The following is a 23,615-nucleotide window of genomic DNA, read 5'->3' as shown; positions in this document are numbered from 1 at the left end:
TAAACAAAATGAAAGCAAAGTGGGTTACTGTAATTATAAAGTTTTTTCCTTCCTAATTTCCACTCTTTACAGAACATGCTAGAAAAGAACAACCTATCAAATGTTGCTGATAACCTAACATTTTTATAAAATGATTCTCCCCATGAAAGTGTACACTGAGTCAGTGTCCTGTGAAGGGAGAATTGAAGGTTTATTATCCTATGTTGTTTTTTAGATTTCCTGTTCTCTGGTCTCCTTTCAATTTATAGTATTATAAACATATCTTTATAAGTAAAAATGTTGACCTTATGTATATTAAATAAGGATTATACCAAAGCACAATGCTGCACTTCTCTCTTATAGATGAGGATGTCAGATTGTTGCTATGGACTTTTGCAGGAATACTTCTCATTTAGAAGTGGGGGGAGCATTGAATGCCATCTTGGGCTCTGTAGGTCAACCTAGAGAAAGTCTAATAGGGTCTCTGTGAAGAGCACATTGTTAAAATGAAATATTACCCTTTTTTGACTTGGAGCTACTACAGATTTAAGTCTCATTATAATCAATTCATTGGAATTTCTTGATCGTATTTCTTTATGATCCAAAAACTGTGTTAAAATAAGGTCTCTATGACATTTAATGGGGACAAATGCCTTACTTTTTATCTAATAAGTGCTTCTTGAATTTTTTTCATTTTTTGGGTGAAACATTCTTGGATAGAATCTAAGGTGGAACCATTCCAATATAAATTTTGACAAGTAGAGAATATGTACCACTCATGCTATATTATATTGAAAATTTCTCTCAAAGAATGTCTAAACCCTAGTTTATCTCATTTTTGAGTGTTATTGAATTGTAAACAAAAATGGACAGACAGTCCTATGGAACTAACTTGTAATGGGATTTAACCTTTGTGGACTGCCCCTGTAAAATGATTTGAGTATTAGTTTTAGCTCTTAGTTACTAATGAAAGCCACAATGTCTCCTGAAGTATTGATTGTAGAAAAAAATTTCAAGGCTTTTCGTATTTTAAAGGTGTAAATCCACATCTAACTGTATTTTTCTTAATAATTCAGAATTCATATTGTTATGATAAATTCATCTGCTCTTCTTTATGTGAGTTTAAGATTATTTTGAAAGGAAGTTTCTTTATTAAGATAGTTCCTCTACATAGAAAGGAAATTTAAACAGATTATATCACGGCAAAAGTCAGAAGATCTTTCTTTATTGTTGCATAATTCAGAATTTAGTACCGTATGAAATATTTATAGATCCATTTGAAACAGCAGGAGCCCTCTCAGAACAGGGCATGATGCATTCATTGTTGAGTGTAAGGATGCAGTCATCTTTGCTTAAATGATGTTGCCCTTGCTTGTTTTTATTGTTTTGTTTTTGTTTTGATCTGTCCTGTTCTTGGTTTGGTTTTCCCATAACATCTAGTTAGAACACACTTCTAAAATAATTAAACAGTCCTGAAGGTAAGTAAAAATGTCATTTCAGTTATGATATACATGCAGATAGTAAAATGTTATTCAAAGGAATTTCACTGTAATTTATTTTTGTGTGTGACTAATTTCCAGAGGCAGTTTTTGCCTCATTTCTTCCATAATGTTTGTAACATTGCCTTCTGATACACACCTACCAGCTACAGTAAATACAGATATCTTTTTGTTGTGTATAGAGCAGTGATGTGCAGATTTTTTTCTGTAAAGGGTCAGTTAGTAAATATTTTAGGCTTTCTGGCCTCTAGTAAATACTCAATTTTTCTGTTGGACCAGAGACCAGCCATAGGCAGCTAGTAAATGAATGAGCATGACTGTTTCAACAAAACTTTATTTATAAAAACAAAGGGGTCGGGGATGGGGCAGGGCGCCTGGGTGGCTCAGTCAGTTATGCGTCTGCCTTCAGCTTGGGTCATGATTCCTGGGTCCTGAGATCAAGCCTCACATTGGACTCCCTGCTCAGTGGGGAGCCTGCTTCTCCCTCTCCTGCTCCCCCTTCTTGTGTTCTCTCTCTCTGTGAAATAAATAAATGAAATCTTAAAAACAAAGGAGCTAGCTATAAACTGCCAGCCCCTTGTCTAGGTCTAGAGTTTAAAATACATTAATTTTTATCTGAAAACAAAATAATGGGATTTTTACTTATTGTCAAGATAATGAAAAATGTAGTAAAACTCATAATCTGTGTACTATTTACAATGTGTTCATCTCTTTTAAAAAAAGAAATTAGTTATTTTCGGTGATCTTCAGAATTCTGTAATGGCCGATTAGAAGACTTCATTCTTACATGAAAGATGGGGAAATAGGTTTAAAAGGGCCTCTAGTGTTTTGAGCTGGCAAAAAAGTTGTCTGTTAAAAAAAAGTCTGTTAATTTGGTTTTCTGCACAATAAATGGTTGATGAAATCCTTAATTAATGGTGTATATATCATAGATTTGTTGGAAGGACTTTAATTGGTCTAGCAATTCTGTGACATCATCCTCACAGGGTTCTCAAATGCCATGAAAAGCCCATATATGCTTTATTTAGGGTATCTTATAATTCGGAAAGTAAGTCATTTTATACCAGCCACTCTGTGAACCCCACTGCAGTTTTAATTTCTTCTTCCATTAGGCGGGTAAGCACCAAGAATATGAACAGAAACTACTTCAAGAATTATATAAATTAAACCCTAATTTTCTTCAACTATCTACGGGTTCAGTTGATAAGAATAAGAACAAAGTGACACCACTGCAGAGGTATGATACGTAAGTACCGATACTAGTATAATCAGACACCTTACTTACCTTTATGTCTGTTGATCCTCTCTTTCCATTCTACATCTTCTTCAGGCAGAATTCTTCTTGACAATATCTATCATGTGTGCAGAACTATTGCATTATATAGGAAATATTGAGTCACAGTTTCTGGGTTTGAATGTTTGCTGCCTGCCGCTCCCTGGTAATACTTCAGATGAGCCTCTTGATGGCTCCCCCTTTGCATTGATTTGCAGACTGCCCTGGACCCTGGGAACACCCTCCTTGAGAAAAAGGAAATTAAGGGATGTTGGTTATTGAAAGGTTCTTATTACCTAATTAAGGATTTGAATCCCCCTTTTTATAATGAGAGGGAAAAAACTGTGAAAGGGGGAGTGGGAATTACCTGAAGCATTGTATGTTGAGGACGCAAATATTTGTGGTTTTCTAGTTGCAGGAGTCATTAACATCTTATATCCTCTGCATGAGGAGGATTCAGAATCTTACAAAACAACTTATTTTTGTGTAGATCTGTATTATGTCAATGTTTAAATAAATTTATAGTCTTAGGTACTGAGTCTTATTCTGATATGGTGATCATCACATTTCGGGTTATATTTGGTTATGGCCTGTTGGAAAATGGTATGATTAATAAAAACAATAATGGGGGTGGGTGTATTCTATCCTGAATGTTCCTTAAGTTTGTTGTGTTAGGATCTTGTACATTTTTTTAATTTGGTAAGTTTAATTTTTATAAAATGAATTCATTTAAAGTAAATAGCTGTAATTCATTTAGATATGTTGATTTTCTTTTTTAAAAAATTTACTCCAAAGTTAAATTTGTTTAAGTGATATTCTAAATGTCTGGTTGTTACTTGTGAAAGTCTAGCGTCTATGGCACTAAAGTAATATAAGGGCCATTTTTCAAATATAGTTAAGAATAACTACATGTGTTATTGTCAGGTCAGTTTCTTCAACTACCTATTCCTTAAATCTTGAAGTCTTTGTTAAGTTTATTCATTTTGATGGTAAAGATGATTTAAAAGGCTATTCAAATTTGTTTATATATACACACACATATATGCATGTGTACAAATATGTGTATTATAAATATATATATATAAAAGGCCACAGAGCAAAACAAAATTACTGTATAGTAAACTATGTAAAATTTGTTGATAAATCAAAGCTAAGAATTAAAGATAAGTCCAGAAGAAATCTTTTTGGGATGAGAAGCTTTGACCCTTTCCATTGATCTTTCTGTACCTACTCCTTTCTACTCCTGTATGTTTGTCTTATTAAGAACCATATTCTATTACTTACCTCATTGGTTGCTAAATCAGTAGTGCTTCACATAAAAATGGGGTTCTTGTAGTAAAAATTTATTTCAGATGCTTTTAACATTTATATACATCTCTGTTTTCATTAAAAATTTCATTCTAATTATAATCAATTCTGGGGTCATAGCCCCTAGAGAATTCAGATCAGATATTTAAAATTTAGATGATTTCTTTGAGATAATGTTTTTTATTTCTCATATGTTAAAGTAATATGTTTCTACCTAAGGAAATTTGAAAATACAAAAACATACAGAAGAAAGACCAGATATTTAAAATTTAGATGATTTCTTTGAGATAATATTTTTTATTTCTCATATATTAAAGTAATATGTTTCTACCTAAGGAAATTTGAAAATACAAAAACATACAGAAGAAAGTAAATATTGTATGTGATCTCAATAACCAAGACCTTTTTACTGACAATGATTTGATATATTTTCTGCAGTGTGTATTTCTTTGTAGTCCTTTTCCTTCTTGTTAATGTGTATATAGACAAAATACATTGGTTTGTTATATTTTAAAACTTAATACTCATTATTATGAATATATTTTCCTTTGTCATGAAATCATATAATTTTTTATGGCTGCATGGTATTTCGTGATACATGAGCATTTGAAATTTATTAAACCAACATCCTGCCAGTGTATATTATTTTTATTTTGGTGCTCTTATGTATGACACTGTGATGAACGTTTTTTCATATAAACATTTTGGCTATAGCTTTGATGCTCTTTGAAGTAGGACTGCTCAGTCAAATATTATGGGTACCTAGTTCCTTGAATACTTTTTTCTGCACATTTGCCAATTTGATTTCAAAAGCTGTCTTATTTTATTTTGTATTTAATAGAGTGAATGAACTTCTTAGAGATTGTGAATTCATGTTTGTTATGTTTTATTGATGTATTTAAGTGTTATATGTGCATTATACAGAACTGACTTTCCCCAATTAGTTGACTGGTCTATTTCTGTTTCAAAATACTTGAATTTATCAATCAGTTTTGGAAGAATTTCTCTTCTGCAATATAGCATTGTGTGTTCTCAGCCATTAGCATGTTATAGCTCTCTAAGTCTTTTGTGTCTCTCAGGAAGAATTTTTTGGTGTTTTTCCTGTTTTATTGTATTGCACCTCCCACCACCACCTACCTCTTCCTACTTGAGAATTCTGAGGGTTAAAATTAAAAGACCAGTGTTAGAAAGTGGTGCTCTTAGGCATCCTTGTCTCATTCTTTATAGGGCTATCTCCCTATTTTATAAGGCTATCTCTAGTGTTTTATTCATTTGTAAGTGTGATTTTGATGATTTATTTGAGATAAGTATTTTTAATCACAATATGAAAGTACCATGTTATTGTTAATATGTAGTTTTATTCCTTAGGTGAAAAGTGAAAATTGAAATTTACCAAGTGTCCTTTTGGCATTTATAACAAGTATTTAGTTTATCCTTATTTTTTTGTGATGAGTTACTATTAGATTTACTAATATATTATTGACTTTGCCTTCATATAAAGTACAGTTAGAACACCTTTATAACTGTTGCTGTAGCAGGAGGGGACTGTCCTGGATGCCATGGAGTAAAAGGAAGAGAAACTGTACTCGTTTAATGACTGCCCAACACCAGTGTTACTGAACCTCAGCCAAGACCAGAATAAATTTTGACACGGTTACCTGTGCTTTGCATAACTACATGATAGAGGAAGGTTTCTTTGGGGATGGAGAAGGGTTATTTTTGTTTAATGCAGGTCCCCCAAATTTAAGGATAAGTGATGGCTCAAGGTGGAGAGAATTCTTATTTTGGCCAACTCCTATAGCTTGTTTTCTTTCCATGCCAGCCCCTGCAAAAGATTGAATTTACCTGATTGTCAATATTACTCAAGGTCTGCTTTGGTCTCCATTTCCACTTTGTCATTATACAGAGTATAGTGGTTGGGATGAATTTGTAGGTAAATTTTCTTCTCACAGGGAAGACTTTTCAAGTTAGAAAGATGAACAGTATAGTATGGCTCTTTTTTCATGGTCCTACCCAAGAGAGACGTTTTTCTTATTCAAGATAAGCTTTCTAGGGGAGAAAGAAAAAGAACAGTTTCTTTCTGTCTCGTTTTGATATTTATATGTAGTGAATAGTAGCTTTAACAAAAATTGCAGGAAAACAAAACCTGGAACCTTATCAACTGACACTAAACCTAAAATGTAGCTTCCTCTTTTTCTAATTAAGCCAGAATACAAATATTAAGAATATCATACATAGCTATTGAATCTTCACTGAACATGGTCCTGAAACACATATATAGTTGAAGTTTCTGTTGTATGTCTTACTCCTGTTTCATTTAAATGAACAGTAAATTATAAAAGGGTATGTGTCAGCGCTCCAATTATGATGCATTCCAGAGTATATTAGTCAGATGGAGTATAGACGTGCTACTTTTCTATATTAATCAGTTACTTTGAGATGATGAATACAAATGATGAGAATGGGGAATAAGGAAGCCATGCAGTAGTGATGCTTAAAGACTTGGTCTTTTAAGTATGGGGCTTTGAAATACCTTCATTTAGATTGTGACATTGTGTCCCAACTGAAAACTGCGAAAGGAATAGTAACTACATAGACTGCCGTGCCCAGGGACAGTAAGTAGGCCTACATAAAGAATTTGGAGAGCAGATTATTGGGTATATAGATCACTCAAGGTAAGTAGTTATGATTTAATATTGTGGCTTAGACAAGCCACCATTGAAGGAGTGGGGATGTTCACCTTCAGACTTAGGTAAGAAGAGGGTTGGTGTCTTTGTGTCCTTTCAGTTTCAGTTGTCCTGTGTGGTAGATACCATTGTTACCTTACTACTGGCAGGGAAAACTGGGACTGGCAAATCTCAGAGTTTAAATAATTCACAGATAAGTGATAGACTAGATCCTGACCAAAGTTGCTGCCACTTTTAAGCCCAGGCTCATTCTCCCACTCTGCCACTGCTCAGTCTAGAAGAGGTAAAACTCTTAAAGGAGACTGACATGAATCAAAAACTCTAACGTGAGTCAAACTAATTGACTTAAAGGAGATTATGTCACAATTAATGCATAATTTGACCGTGAAGATCTCACATTTGTAAGACTTATTATCTCAGGATAAATTGGATATACTGTACATTCAAGGAATTAATGGTGTTTAAAGCAAAAGGTTTCGTAAACCACAGTTTGGTGGCAGTAGAGGATAAGCTCTAAAGAAATGGTGAAAGGAAAATGACTATAGGACTTTGTCAGTTTTTATTACATCAAAAGAAAATGCATGTCGTTTTCAAAACATGACTATCTTTATTAAAAATCAAATCAGACTGCAGGCATAATCAGAGTCCTTATTTGTTCAGTTTAATGGGAGCGGTCACTGCGTGAATTTTGTTCTCCTACCCTGACATCATAGGTACAATTTAGAAAAGGTGTGGTCCAGAGACTCTTGAAAATAATCTAAGGTAGAGCTTGTTAAATCACGAATAGGCTTCAGTACATCTGTGAACTCTTCTGAAATTTTATTAAATTTTGTGTGCATGTATACATTTTTCTGGATAGAGGACCCACTGGTGTGTGCTGATACTTAGGTGATTTCAGCAGTTATTCTCAAACTATGGACAAGGGCCATGAGAGGTCGCCTACATTTTTTTTTTTTTTTTTTGTAAAATGGATCCTCAGAAAGGCATTCCTTCTTTTATAATGGTTAATGATTTGCAATTCTCTACCTTTTGTTTTTGTTTTTGTTTTGCATGAAACTCAGGGCTACTTACTCGTAAACTAAGTAGATGAATTAGTTAGATTTGCTAAAATTGAATATATTAAAATTAGGGAGCTATAAGATTTTTCTGACCTTTGTTCTCATGGTCTTTTTTCTTATTTCTTTTAAGAATTTTTATTCCCAGTGTGTATTTGGAAATATAAAGTTACTGCACTTGTAGACATACATACTGGAAAACTAGTAAGTGAATTCTGGTGTCTTGTTCCACCTGAGTAGAATATTTTCAAAAAAGAAAGCCACTGGTATTTTTTTCCAGAGGATGGCGTGTAATGAGTGTGGGGGGATGGATAAAGTGCCCTTATTTCTTAGAAGACACCTCAAATAAGCAATGATATGTTTAAATTCAACTTAAGGATACAGTATCTTTTAAAACATCAACCTTTATTACTGTGATACAAAATTAAAATGAATAGATGGAGACAGATTTACTTGCTGTTTTTGAAAGCTGGCCACAGCCTATATATTTAGGATGGTGGATGTTTATCTTTCAACTTTAATATTAAGAATAACTGAATTTTTTTATTACTAGTAATCACAACATTTATTTTCACTCATGAGCAGTAGATCCTAGAGTTACTGAGAAAATTTGAATTAAAAGCATATTTGTCAAACTATAGTCAGTCCAGATTATTGACCCATTTTTTTCTTAGCATGTTAATAGCACATTGTGCCATATATTTTAGTACTAAAGTAATACTTGAAATGTTCATCTATATTTGAGGCCTATATCAAATAAACTCTGTAAAGGTAAGCTATCTGTCTGTAACGTAAATTTGTCCTTTGCAGTAGCAAATGTTTATCTCAGTTATTTAAGACAGGCAAGCATGAAAAACTAAAATGAGGTCTTCTAAATGAATATGGAATATTTAATTTAGGAGCAATGTGCATATGTCTTTGTATATATAGTAGCATGACAGTGAAATTTGGAAATGTCCATTATGTTATACCTTCTTTCCGAAATGCAACCATAATTAGCACAATCGGAGACTTTGTCTTTTCAATGTGATGAACATGAGAAGTAGACCTTCCCAGTATTTTTTCTGTCGCACTCCCAATCTGGAAAATGGTCTTTTCTTTGATCCTTCTTCTATGTAACTACTTATCTTATGTTGCAAATTTTAAAAAGTCACCAAGAGACTATTTTCAGGAATTTGATTGGCATCACTACCAAGTAGAAAGGAAGTCAAATTCCAGCAATGTCTTTGGGGCAAGTTAGAAGTGTAACTGTGTCAAACTGCCTACTTGCAAATAGTTGTGAATTGTGGTTTCTTTATCTGTAAAACTATTTGAATTTGATATTAATGATTCTTTCTAGCTCTAAAATCTAGTAACAGTACTCTTCTTTGATTCCTCTAGTGTAGTTATCATCAGATACCAAATGTTGCAGTTTAGATGAAATGAATCAGCATCTCCAGAAACAGATTCTGGATATATACTCTATATTTCAAAATAATAAATATACACATACATATTTTTTTAAGCACCCATAGCACTGGATTCCAACCTTTGAGTTAGTTAAAAATCTTTACTCCTGAGAAATCTATAATCTCACCATACATTTCTGAACTATTAAGGACTGGAACTTAAAAAAAAAAAAAACCTCAGATTATTTATATGAAGATGTTACATGTTTACAAATTTTCATTTGCCAACATTTACACACACAGCATTGCCTTCTGGAAAGATCTTCATTGTGTTAGGAGACTCACTTTATAGAACTGCTTAGTTCCTCTTGAATCCAGTGCTTCTCAGTCAGTTGTGTGGTATTTATAGATTTGCGGTGTTTTGATCTCTCTTTCTCTCCAGCATTATTACTGGGCAATGGTGATTCCAAGGCTTACATGCCATTCCTTCAGTTCTTGGACCAAATGAATTCAGTATGCCTGCTGCTGCAGCCAGGACGCTAAGCACTTGTTGCTACAGCAGAACTTGTGAGAATTCTATTGGGACAGTCAGGCCTTTCCTCAAGGCCCTACCCAGTTGGCTGAAATGATGTTTAATCTCTTTAATTCTGATTCAGGCTTAGAGGGCTCAGTCGGAGCAAGGAAAGGCAGACCTCAAAGCACCTGTGGAGAGCCAGCAGCAGGAGACTGAATCCTGGAACCTGGAATTAAGGGCTAAGTTGGACAAGCTGATGAAATCCATCAGCCAAATGAAAGACCACAAAAGTGTCTTCTGTTTCTGATAGAATATCAGCCCCAGTGAGGATGTCCTCTTTAGATCCCATCAGACCAGACATTAGCAGCTTCTGGAGGGAACTCCGTGAATTGGACAAAAGGAAAAAGGAGGTGTTGGATACCTTTAAAGCACCGTCAAGCCAATTACCTGCCCTACTCAAGCTACAGCCAGAGTTAGAGGAAAGTCCAGCAGTGAAATGCCTGCATTGGAGCCCATTTGGACCACAGATGGAACAGCTAGAGAAGTGTTCATGGCTGGAGCAAAGCTGTTGTTTCACCTGTATTAGCTGCTGGAAGAGCTGAAGGGACTGGGTCACCTGGTTAACTATCAGGATGACTCTGAACAGAGGTGAACCGGCGGAAGGTCCTGTTCACAGAGTTGCTATAGTGTCTGTTTCACAAAGCCTTTGTGGTAGAAACCCAGCTTTGTGTGCCCCAACTCCCCATCAGCCCTTCATCTTCAGGAGTGGGAGGAAGTTTACTATCCTCCACGGCTGCTGATGGGATTCCAGGAAGGTAGTGGGTCACTGACTACAGGAGTTCCCATTGATGGGAATCCTCCTCATTACAAGGTCTCCAGGAGTTCAACATTTTTACTTCAAACCAGAAAACTTTGGCCCCTGAGAAGGGGAAGAGTAAGAGTTTAATGTGTTATTTTGGCTACTCGACTCTTGTGGAGCAACATTCAGTTGGTTCCAGAAAGGGCAGCAGTAGGGGCTGCTGAGGGAGACAGAGGAACTGCATACTACCAGCTTTACGGTTGGATATACCTACCAGGGCCTGAAGCAGGAGCTAAAAACAGATACATTTGTGTGATTATTTGTAACAGAAACCTACTCATATGCTTGGGCCATGGTTCTCTGGTTCAGTCTGCTCAGCTCAAATCCTCAAAATCAGCAGTTCTTTTCCAGCCCCTTGCCCAAAGCCCTCCTGGCGCTTGCTGGGCCCTGCTCTCATTTGGCAGTTCCCTTGTACTGCCCGAGACCATCTCCTGGAGCAGCTGAGCATGCTGAGGGACAAGCTGTTTGGGCAGAACTAGAGGATTGAGGGTACGTTGTTGTCCTGGGCTGACTTTATTAAGCAGGAGAGCCCCCCTGCGCCCCCCATGCAAGTTACTGTTCTGGACATGGTTGTACAAAACCCTGAACTGGTACATGACCTCCTGAAGAATCTGGAATGATGGCCACATCGTGGGCTCTCTGAGCTAGAGCCAGGACCACTAGCTGCCGAAGAAGACGACCCATGTCTGGTACCTTTCTACTACATTTCAGTGAAACATTGGAAAGGGACATTACCTGCTCCAGGGTGGAATATCAGGAGAGTGATAAGGTCATCTACTCTGGCCACCCAAGAGCAGAGAGGTACTGTAGTCACTCCCGCTGACCCAACTCATCCAGCACTACCAACTGCTTAATGAGGGAGAGCGTACTGAGAATATGCTATACTTCCTTTACCCCTAAATCCCCTGGAATGAGACTTTTGAGTCCTACCACCAGGATAAAGTAGACAGGTGGATGAGCTGCAAAACCACTGGAGCTTAACCTGAAGCTAGAATTGGATTCATCTAAAGCTAGAGCCCAGGATAGCATGAGGACCAGAGCTAGGCCTGGAGTTAGAGGTAGGACTGGATCTGGGGCCAGCACTGGACCCCACACTAGGCATGGTGGCACAAAGAATGCCACAGCCAAACCTGGGCCCAGAACTGAAGCTGGAGCCTATTCCAGAGCCATTCCCAGGGAACCCCAGGAGACAACTACCATTGCTCTAGGATATACTTCTAGTATAAAGACGCAAACGAAAGTGGGGCCCCTGTGCATTTTGGTGTTTCCTGTCTGGTTATGTTAGAGGAGTAGATCTGTTCAGAAAGGCATCTTTCTGAACAGAAGTGGCTAATAAACTTTGTGCTGACCTAGGGGAAAAAAAAAACTAAGGAAAACCTGTAGACTTTTTGTTTGCTTGTTTTTAAATTAAAAAAGCCCTGTGCAGTTTATCTTACTGTACCTAGTCTTTCATCTGATATTATGAGGACTTTGCAGTTCTTGACCAGAGAATAGTACATTTCATGGAACAGATGTCTGTCTTCCCTATTAAATGTGGTATTTATTAAAAGTTTATTTTCTTTCCTAACCTTCTTGGCGTGATAATGGGTTGGTGGATTTTGAATGTAAAACAAGTATTTAATACGACTATAGCTTAAGGAAACACAGCTTGATGAGGAAGGAAGTTCAATACCCAGTGCTAGGGAAGTTGTGAGAACTCTTAACTTCCTAGTGGTAGCCTTGGGATAACTGTTACCTGTCCAGTTAGTAGAGATCCAAGGAATTCACATTTATTGCAATTGGAGTTTGTAAATATATTTTTTTCTTTCTCTTGAGCTTGCACATACATTTGCAGGGATTCTCCCCTCTGTATTTTCTTCTTTTGCACTGATCAGGCTACACTTACAATGGCAGGTTTAACTATAATTGACTTTTTGCAGCCCACATAGGAAATAAAAACAAATTTTAGTTGTATCTTTATTCTTAAAGTTTTTCCTTTATTTCGTGAATAGTTAATTTTAAGATAAGTTGAAAAATACGTTAAAAACTGAGTGGAACATAAAACAATAAAAAAAAAAAAAAAAAAAAAACGTAGTGGAACATAACCTTGCCCCAATCCTGGTTTTCTTTTTTTAGTAGCTCTTTGGTTTCATGACACTGATCTAGAAATTTTTAAGCATCTTTGGTAAATCTTTCTGAGGTAACGCATCAAGTGCTATGTATCATTAGTTATGAAACTGTGTTTGGCAAGATGGACTAGATGATATGTTCTAATTAGTTGTAATCCAGAAACATTACCAAGATTTATTCTGAATGCAGTATTTTCATATATTGCCCTTGATGTTAGCAAGACTAACCTCACCTATATTGAAAATTATTCTTTAGTGCTCTTTAATGGTGGTGGCTGAGAACCTGAACTGAGATAAAGATACTGCAGTTCTCCTCTTATAATGTCTTGCTTTCATCCTTTTGTTTCCATTATTTCTGTTTCCTCCACTTCTAGGTCTTTATTGTCATAAGAGTAGTGTGAGTTTGGGGCCGATGGTGGAGTAGGAGTAGGTAGCACCAGGAATCCGTCTCCCCACCTGGACAGCTACTGAACTGGCAGCCTCTGTCTGATGTAACTAATTTGGAACTCTGAAATCTGTTGAAGGCTTATAAATTCTCTGGAAAGACTTGGGTGGATTTTGGTCAATTTCAGCTTTTAGGTGGTAGCAGCTTATCTATCCTCTGCCCCCAAGCCACGTGGCAGGCAGCTGTGCACATACTCCTGGAGCAGCTTGCACATAGCTGACAGGAGCCACGGTAGGCGAAAAGACCCTATCTTTCATATATTGAGGATATTTGCTCTAATTGCTGATTACTGCTTTTGATCACAGAGGTGCACACAAAAGAGCAGGCAGCCGTTGTTGCCAGGATTCTTTCCCCTCTTTTCCCCATTCAGCTTTTCTTTTTTCTCCTTTTGGGTGCTGGATATTAAAGACGAGGACATTCAAAAACAGCTGCATATATGAGGAAACTTAGTGTCTGTGCATAGCCGAAGAAAAGCTCAGAAGACACCTGAGAAGATGTTAAATTTATACCTAAGGCTGATCTTTGGCACAGAGACAGCTTGCAAAATAAAATAACAACAACAAAAAAGCAAACAGTGAAGAAGGGGGCAAATCCAGTTTCTAGAGGTACTACATTACTAGACTCAAATGGCCAGTGTTCAGGAAAAAAATCATAGTGTAGGGGCACCTGGGTGGCTTAGTGGTTCAGTGTCTGCCTTTGGCTCAGGTCGTGACCCCGGGGTCCTGGGATTAAGTCCCACTACAGGATCCCCACAAGAGCCTGCTTCTCCCTCTGCCTATGACTCTGCCTCTCTCTCTTTGTGTCTCTCATGAATAAAATCTTCAAAAAAACAAAACAAAACAAAACCATAGTGCATATAAAAGAAACAATATGGCCCATTCAAAAGAAAAGAATGATCAACAGAAACTGTCCCTGAAAAAGACCCAATGGCAGGTATATTAGACAAAGACTTTTAAAACAACTCTCTTAAAGATTGCTAAAGAACTAAAGGAAGATGTGGAGAAAGTAAGAAAAAAAATGTATGAACAAAAGGAATCATTGATAAAGTAGGAAGCCAAAAAGAAATTCTGGATCTGAAAAGTACAGTAACTTAAAAATTCACTGGAGGATTCAAAGGCAGATTTGATTAGATGGAAGAAAATCTGTGTACTTGAGGAAAAGACCATGGAAATTAATGAGTTTGAGGAACACAAAGAGAAGAGACGGAAGAAAAATGAACAGAGCCTAAAGGTGCAGTGGAACACCATCAAGCAGACCAGCAATATGCATGCATTGTCAGATTTCTAGAAGGAGAAGAGAAAGATGCAAAGAGAATATTTGAAAAAAATAATGGCAGAAAGCTTCCCACATTTGATGAGAGAAATGAATATAAACATCCGAGAACCTTGAGGAACTCTAATTTAACTCAAAGAGACAAACATTGAGACACACTATAATCAAATCAAAACTTCATAATAAGAAATAAAGTCAAATCAAAATTTTATTGAACAAACCAAGGACACTGGGATCCCTGGGTGGCTCAGCGGTTTAGCACCTGCCTTGGCCCAGGGCATGATCCTGGAGTTCCAGGGTCAAGTCCTGCATCAGGCTCTTCTGCATGGAACCTGCTTCTCCCTCTGCCTGTGTCTCTGCCTTTCTCTCTGTCTCTCTCTGTCTCTGTCTCTCATGAATAAATAAATAAAATCTTTTAAAAAAAGACACAGAATCTTGAAAACAGCAGATGTGAATCATCATATGCAAGGAATCCTCAGTAAAGATTATGGGTATATTTCTCATGAGAAATTTTGGAGGCCAATAGACAGTGGTCTGATATGTTCTGAGTGCTAAGAGACAAAACTGTCAACCAAGAATTCTCTATCCAGCAAAACTGTCATTAAGTAGTGAGAGAGAAAATAAGACATTCCCAGATTAACAAAAGCTGAGGGAGTTCCTGATCTCTAGACCTGCCATGCAGGAAATGCTCAAGGGAGTCCTGCAAGGTGAAATGAAAGAACACTAGTAAAGGTAGATAAATGGGCAAATATAAAAGCTAGTGTGATTGTAACTATGGCTTGTGACTGTACTTTCTGTTTCCTACGTGATTAAAGAGACCATATTTAAGGTTCGGTATATTAGTGTAAAAGCTAAAAGGAGTTGGGTGTAAAGGAGCAGAGGTTTTGTATGTTATTGAAATTAAGTTGATATAAATTTAGAGTATTATAACAAGGATGTTAAATATAATTTAATATCTGATAATGAGGAAAATAGTTCTAAGGTACACACAAAGGAAATGAGAAAGGAATTTAAGCATTTCACTAGAAAAATATCAGCTAAACACAAAAGAGGACAGGAAGGCAGAAATTAGGGGAGGGGGGTTTAAGGCATGTAGATAAATGGCATAAAGGGCATAATCACTACTTCCTTATCAGTAACTAAATATAAATGGATTCAACTCTAATCAAAAGACAGTTCGGTAGAATGGATAAATACATAATCTAACTGTAAGAGACCCAAACAGGTTGAAAATGAAAGAATGGGAAAAGAAAATCCCTGAAAATAGTACACAAAAGAGATCATGGGTGGCTATTCTAATGTCAGAGAAAATAGACTTTACATCAAGAGAGACATTGTATATTAATACACCAAGAAGATAGAACAGTTTAAACATTTATGTACCTAATGACAGACCATCAAAATATATGAAGGAAAAAAATGACAGAATTGAAAGGAGAAATAGTTCTACAATAAAAGTTGAAGACTTCAGTACCCCCACTCACAGTAATGGATATAATAACCACATAGAAGATCAGTAAAGAGAATTTTTTCCCACTACAGCACGTTACCTCTTTATTTTGTGTCATTTCTCACCTCGCATATTTACCTTTTTTTTGGGGGGGGGGTGAAAATATTTAAGTTCCACACTCTTAGCAAATTTTAATTATACAACAGAGTGTTTAATTATACAACAGAGATCCTCAAGTCCTATGCATTTTATAACTGAAAGTTTATACCCTTTTACCAACCTTTAGCTATTTCTAACCCACCCCACCCCAGCCCCTGGCCACCACTTATCTACTGTGTTTTTTTTTTTTAATTTAAATTCAATTAACATAATGCATTATTAGTTTCAGAGGTAGGGGTCAGTGATTGATCAGTCTTATAAAATTCCGTGCTGACTACATCACATGTCTTCCTTAATGCCCATCATCCAGTTACTCCATTCCCCCACCCCCCCACCCCCAGCAACCCTCAGTTAACTATGATTAAGAGTCCCTTATGGTTTGTCCCCCTCTCTGATGTCATCAAGTTTTATTTTTTGCTCTTCCCCTGTAATCCTCTTTTGTTTCTTAAATTTCACATATGAATGATATAATTGTCTTTCTCTGATTGACTTATTTCATGTAGCATAATATCCTCTAGTTCTATTCATGTCATTGCAAATGGCAATAGTTCATTTTTTGATGGCAGAGTAGTATTTCAGAGAAATTTTTTTAAAAGATTTTTAAATTAATATATTTTAGAGGGAGCATGTGCATGAGCATACGAGTGGTGGGGAGGGGCAGAGGGAGAGGGAGAAGCTGATTCCATGCTGAGCAGGGAGCCTGATGCAGGGCTCAATCCAGGAACCCTGAGATCATGACCTGAGCTGAAGGCAGATGCCTAACTGACTGAGCCACTCAGGTGCCCTAATAAGGAGAGAATTTGAACAACATAATAACCCAGTTGGATTTGACAGACACATACATAACACTCTCTCCAACAACAGAATACACATCATTCTCAAATGCACCTGGATGTTTTCCAGGATGAGATAATATGTTAGGCCACAAATTAAGTCTCAGATTTAAAAAGATAGATACCATACCAAATACTGTTTCTGACCAAGGTGGTATAACGTTAGAAATCATTAACAAAAGGAAATCAGGAAAATTCAAAAAATTGTGGAGATTAACACTTTTAAACAACTAATGGATTGAAGAAAAATCACAAGGGAAGTTGGAAAATACTTAGAAATGAATGAAAAAGCATCAGAACTTACGTGAAATAACAAAGGTGGTGTGAAGGGGGACCTTTATAGCTATAAATGTCTACATTTAAAACCAAGAACGACCCAAAGTCAACAATGTTACTTTACAACTTAAGGAAATAGAAAGATTTTTTTTGTAAATAACACAAAAAAAAGACCTAAAGCTTGCAGAAGGAAGTAAAGATTAAAGCAGAGAAAGATGAAACAGAATAGAAAAACAGTAGAGAAAACCAGTGAAACTAAAAAAAAAAGTTGGTTCTTTGAGAAGATCAACAAAATTGACAAACCTTTAGTTAGGTGTAGACTATGGAAAAACAGAAAAGGCTCAAATTACTAAAATCAGAAATGAAAGTGGAGATATTACTGCAGATTCTAGAGAAACAAAAAGAATTATAAGAAAGTACCATGAGCAATTGTATGCCAACACCTGGGCTAACCTAGATGACATGGACAAGGCCCTAGAAACATAGAACCTACCAAAAGTGTATTGTGAAGAAATAGGAAATATGAACAGACCTATAATTACTAAAGTGATCAAATCACGAATCAAAAATTTTCCAACAAAGAAAAAAGCCCTGGGCCTAATGGTTTCACTGGTGAGTTCTGCCAGACATTTAAAGAGGAACTAATACTGGTCATTCTTAAACTTTTCCCAAAAATTGGAAGTCATTCTAAAAGGCCAGCATTCCATGAGGCCAGCATTAGGCTGGTTCCAATGCCAAAGACAGTATAAGAACACTACAGACCAATACCTCTCATTTATTCTGATGCAAAAGTCCTCAACAAAATACAATCAAACAAAATCTAGCACAATTAAGAGGGTTATAAACCATGATAAGGTGGGGATATATTCCTGGATTGCAAAGATGGTTTAACATAAAAATATGAGCAATTTAATGTGTCCTATCAACAGAATGTAGGATAGAAATCACATGATACCTCAACTGATGCAGAAAAAGCATTTGACAAAATTCACCTTTTCATGACAAAAACAATTAACCTAGGAAGGAGACTACCTCAACGTGATAAAGACTGTATGTGAAAAATTCACAGTGAACGTCATACTTAGTGGTCAAAGTGAAAGTTTTTCCTGTATGATGAGCAACAAGGCAAATGCCCACTTTTATCACTTCAACACATTATTGGATGTTCCAGCGATAGCAGTCAGCCAAGAAAAAGAAGAGACAGCTAAATAGAAATAGAAAAAGTAAAATTATCTTTTTTTTGTAGATAGTATGTCTTATATGTAGAAAGTTCTAGGAATCCCACTCACAAAATAAAGTTAGAACTAATAAATGAATTCAGTACAGGGTACAAAGTCAACACACAGAAATGAGTTCTAGTTCTGTATGTGAGCATGAACAGTTGAAAAGGAAATTACAAAAACAATTCTATTTACTACATCATCCAGAAAAATAAAATACTTAGGAATTCCTAAGCAAGGAAGCTTAAGATTTATACAAAACTGCAAGGAAACTGCAAAACATTGCTGAGAGAAATTAAAGACCCATAAATGAATGAAAACGCATCCCATATACATGGATTGGAAGACAATATTATTAAAAGGTCACTTTTACCCAAAACTGGAACACATTCAATGCATTACATATCAACATCCCAGTGATTTTTTTTTTTAAAGATTTTTATTTATTCATGAGAGAGACAGAAGCAGAGACTTGGAGAAGCAGGCTCCATTCCAGGAGCTCGGGATCCTGACCTGAGCCAAAGGCAAACACTCAACCACTGAGCCACCCAGGTGTCCCCCCCCCCTTTTTTTTTAAGATCTATTTTCTTACTTTAGAGAGAGAATAAGCAGAAAGGGCAGAGGTTGAGAGAGGGAGAGAATCTCAAGCAGACTCCATGCTGAGCATAGAGCCCAACTTGGGGCTTGATCTGACCACACTGAGGTCATGACCTGAGCTGAAACCAAGAGTTGGCCATTTAACCAACTGCGCCACCCAGGTGCCCCAGTGATGTGATGTATTGTCTGTTTGTTTGTTTCTTGCAGATAGAAAAACCCATCCTAATATTCACATGGAATCTCAGAGGGCCCCAGATGGCCAAAATAATCTTGAAAAAAGAATAGAACTGGAGGACCCACAGTTAGTAATTTTAAAACATAACTGTAAATCTGCAATAATGTAAACAGTGTGGGATTGGCATGAAGACAGATATATATATAGTCCAGTAGAATAGAAAAGAGAACCCAAAAATAAACTGTCAAATACAAGGTCAAATGATTTTTAACAAGGGTACCAAGACCATTCTGAGGGGGAAAGAACAGTCTTCAACAAATGGTGCTGGGAAAACGGTATCTACATGCAAAAGAATGAAGTTGGACCCTTACCTAATGCCATACTCAAAAATTTAAAATGGAGCAATGACCTAAATATAAGACCTAAAACAATTATTGACCATAAATAAAATGAGAAACTTAGGCAAGCTCAAGAAGATAAGTTTATTCAGGAATAATAGAGGAACTACAGTTTGGAAGAAGCAAACTATAGCATGCTACAGGCAAGTCCATTAAAGGTTTTTGGTAGATTGTATTTATGGGTTGTTCCATTATGGGAATGGAAAGGGGGGAAAGTTCAGTTAGAGTCTGCAGAAGTCAAAAACAGAGGAAACCAGCCTTGAAAATGTTCCATTGCAAACAAAATCATCCCAGTCACCTGAGCAAAGCTCAAGTCATCCCATTTGTGAGATCAATCCAATTTGCATTCGTTACTCTGGCAAAACTTGCCAAGGTCTATATAGTACAACCTCTGATCATCCCCCAATGCAAGAAAGCTTGAACACTATCCACTTTCTGTAAATCAGACATTCACAGGACTCAGTCTTTTAGTCCTTAGGTTTATCATCCCGGGGTACATGTGTGAGATTCTCCATCTTATATTCTCCGGTTCTATTTTAGATTGAAATTCTTTGACACAACAAAACCATTTAAAGAAAATACATGACTAAAGCTTTACAACATTGAATTTGGCAGTGATTTCTTGGATAGGACACCAGAAGCACAGGTAACAAAAGAAAAAATAGACCCTTTGGACTTAATGAAAATTTTAAAATTTTGTGACTCTGAAGACTCTGTCCAGAGTAAAAAGGCAACCCACAGAATGGGAGAAAACATTTGCAAATCATGTATCTGAGAAAGGGTTAATAACCATAATGTATAGAAAACTCCTAAAGCTCAACAACAAAATCAAATATCCCAACTCAAAAATAGGAAAAGGACTGTAATAGACATTTTTGCAAGGAAGATAGATGAATGGTCATTGAACACATGAAAAGATGCTGAACATCACTAATCATTAGGAAAATGCAAATCAAAATTATAATGAGATACTTCCTTGCACCCATTAGTATGGCTACTATCAAAAAAGCAGAAAACAGTATCACAAATTCTACTGAAACTAACACTATACTATATTTTAACTAACTAGACTGTAAATAAAAACTTGAAACATCTAAAGAAGAGAGGGAAAGAAACAGAACCATAAGAAAGAAGCAGAACGCAATAAAGCGTAGGAAGGCATGTGGAAAAATTAGAACCCTTGTGCTCTATAGGTGGGCATAAAAAATGGCATAGCCACTGGGAAAACAGCATGGAGGCTCCTCAAAAATTAAAAACAGAATTACCATATGATCTATCAGTCCCACTCCTGGGTATATACAGCAAAAAGAATTGAAAGCATATCTTGAAGAGGTATTTGTGCACTTATGTCTGAGCTCACAGTAGCTTAAACATGGAAGCAGTCCAAGTGTCTATGTCCAGGTGTGCATAGACAAGCAAAATGTGATATAAATGCAAAGTAACGTTATTCAGTATTAAAAAGGAAGGAAAAGAACTCTTAAGATTCCACTTACATGAGGTATTTAGAGCAGCCAAAATTATAATGACAGGGAGGGAGGGAGAAAATGGGGAGGTTAGTGGTATAGAATTTTCAGTTTTATAAAATGAAAAGAGATGGGGATAAATGGTAGTAATGGTTGTTGTACAACAATCTGGAATGTATTTAATAGCACTGAACTGTGCACTTATACAAATGGTTAAGCCAGTAGATTTTATATTAAGCCTACCACAATAAAAAAAATTTAGAAAATATTACAAATTCATCTCATCTGTACTGTTTCAGTCTATTGATGGTGCCACCACCAAATTAATCTTTCCAACACTGCTTTGTTTATATCATTTCTATGCTCAACGATTTCTCTTGGTCTCTGATGTCTACCCTTTATCCTTACCTTCCACTGTTGTCAAAATCCTCTGTTAGCTAAACTAATTACTTAACTAATTAATTAACTTTCTCCCAAACCCGTCTATGACCTTTTGATGCCTGCGTGATGCACTTGCTCTTCCTTTAATGTTCTTTCCTCCTTTTTCCCTTCCCTTTCTTAATATGTAAATCTTTTTAAGGATTTCTTTAAATTTGAACTCTCTTAGGAAATGTTTAATTGCCTCACTTATAGTGACTTTGGTGACTTAACTTTCTTTTAAAGACCTCTGATATTTATGGTTTAAACAATTCGTTTAGTAATTGACACTGGTTGGTATTTGTGGGTGTGTACCTATCTCATTTTCCCAAGTGTCTCCAAACTTAGTGGGTTCAAAGCTGTAATCTTAAAAGGATTTCTAATACCCATTTCACTTAAAATGAATTGATTTATTGCTGCTACGTAAAAATAATAACTAAAGATGCTACTTAGAAAATTCCAGACCTATCTGTCAAGAGTCAAGAGCATCTGGTAATGTTTATGCAGAAGATATACTTGGTATTCTGATTGGGTACTAGCTCTTGTTAAATTTTTCTAGAGCAATTAAACGTGGTACCAGTCAGTAAGTTGTCTGTCTGTCAGGGTAACTTAGTAACTTAGTATGTATGTCTAGCCAGTAAAATAATTTTGCAAAATTTGGAATCTTATTTTGTTTTTTCTATACTACTATATCAGAATCAGTATTAGTATTTGGGTACTAATACTTAACCTTTTATCCATGTGCTAGGTTAAATAAAGTTAGTTATGGAAATGCCTCACTAGGTCACTGTTAGAATGCTTGTGAACATTTTGTTTTGTTTTTAAGTCAGCAATTCTGTGACTGTAAATAGTATAGTCTTTACTGTACTTTACTATCGTACTGCATTTTCTCTATGGAAGTCAGGTTTTTGTCTTTGTTTAAGGGTAGATTGCACAACAGTTTCTGTTTTGTGTGTGTGCATTTATACACATATGCCTTCTCTAGAGTTGTAAGTAGAATATTGAAGTAGTAAAGGAAATTTATTGCTCTTAAGAAAATGTGGAGAACATTTGAGTGACTTTTATGCTTTCTGTTAAACACCTGGAAAAATAAGGGAGTATTATTTCAAGAATTTAAATGGGGAATGTGTTTAACATGTGCACAAAACGAAATAATGAATTAAATTTTTGACCTACTATAGTAGTACTCATTTTAAGCAGTACCTTTTTTGTTTTATAAGTTATTGTTTCACCCATTGTTTTTGGAGAATCTAATTAGAATTGTAAGTTGTTCATGGGTAGGGATTTGATCTTATATTTCTTTGTATACTCAACATCTCAGCCAGTATCTTTACATCACAGTGCATCAACAAATATTAGGATGATAAAATGTCTATTTATTCTGGCTTTTGGGTTTGTGTGTGTGTGTGTGTAAGAATTATTTTACTCTGATTTTATTGGATGTGTTTTTTGTTTTTTGTTTTTTTACAGCCCCATTGACAAACCTTCAGATTCTCTCAGTATAGGGAATGGTGATAATTCCCAGCAGGTAAGATTTTGATTCTATATCATTTCATTTATCTTCCATTCCCTGAAACAAGGCATTCTATGCAAGTAAATTTTCTGGATAGTGGAAAATACTTTAAATACTGAATGCCTTCTTCAGTCTTGATTTTAAGAGTTGTTTCTCTGCTGTATGCTCCCCATGTTGCCTTTTGTCAACCTTAATTTTGTTTCTCACAATGTTCTTGCCCCAACAGTTTTCCCTTTCCCCAAATGACTATGGGCTTTGAGATAATAAACCAAATAGTTCAGTGCAGAGTTGTATCCACATTGATACTGAGTAAAGTCCTGATCTTGTATCCTGCTTTGTAACATCTTGTCCAGTTGCTAGTTTTTCACTGCATAAGTTTCTGTACACCTTCTTATATTGGTACAAAAAATATGTAGTTCTAATCTGTTCCATAAAGAATGGCCAGTTCCCCACAATGTTTATGAGAAATTTCGAGATCTAAAATGCACTGCTTTTCCAGAATTTCTGCTCATAGGTTCCATAAAAGAATTTGAAAATCTGTACATCCCTTGTATATTTTAGGCTAGTATTAAAGATTCTTTTTATAGTAAGTTAAAAATAGTTGTAAAGGATGTAATTTTTAGGATATTGGTAAATATTGATTTTTTAAATAAAAGCACTATATTGCTTTTTAATAAGTAAGAGATTTAGGTATCAGAAATCATTCATTTAAAAAAAAACTGCATGC

The 23,615-nt window shown here is 35.9% G+C and overlaps 1 protein-coding gene and 1 pseudogene across 7 annotated transcripts in view; both read left to right on the top strand.

The window, feature by feature from the left end:
• The window catches only part of CNOT4 (CCR4-NOT transcription complex subunit 4), a 137,136-nt gene that overhangs the window by 79,929 nt on the left and 33,592 nt on the right, over window positions 1-23,615 (top strand). For 4 of the 7 annotated variants that reach the window (XM_025464135.3, XM_025464132.3, XM_025464133.3 and 1 more), the window contains 2 exons: window positions 2,591-2,724; window positions 22,846-22,903. In XM_025464135.3, coding sequence (XP_025319920.1) covers window positions 2,591-2,724; window positions 22,846-22,903 — 192 coding nt within the window. The remainder of the gene's footprint in view (window positions 1-2,590; window positions 2,725-22,845; window positions 22,904-23,615) is intronic. The other 3 variants (XM_025464136.3, XM_025464134.3, XM_025464138.3) reach the window with 1 other exon arrangement.
• LOC112670480 (signal transducer and activator of transcription 2-like) lies at window positions 8,085-22,838 on the top strand (annotated as a pseudogene).

This window comes from Canis lupus, chromosome 16 (assembly GCF_003254725.2).
Source record: "Canis lupus dingo isolate Sandy chromosome 16, ASM325472v2, whole genome shotgun sequence".
Taxonomy (NCBI): Eukaryota; Metazoa; Chordata; class Mammalia; order Carnivora; family Canidae; genus Canis; species Canis lupus.
This window is presented reverse-complemented; position numbering and strand designations above follow the sequence as displayed.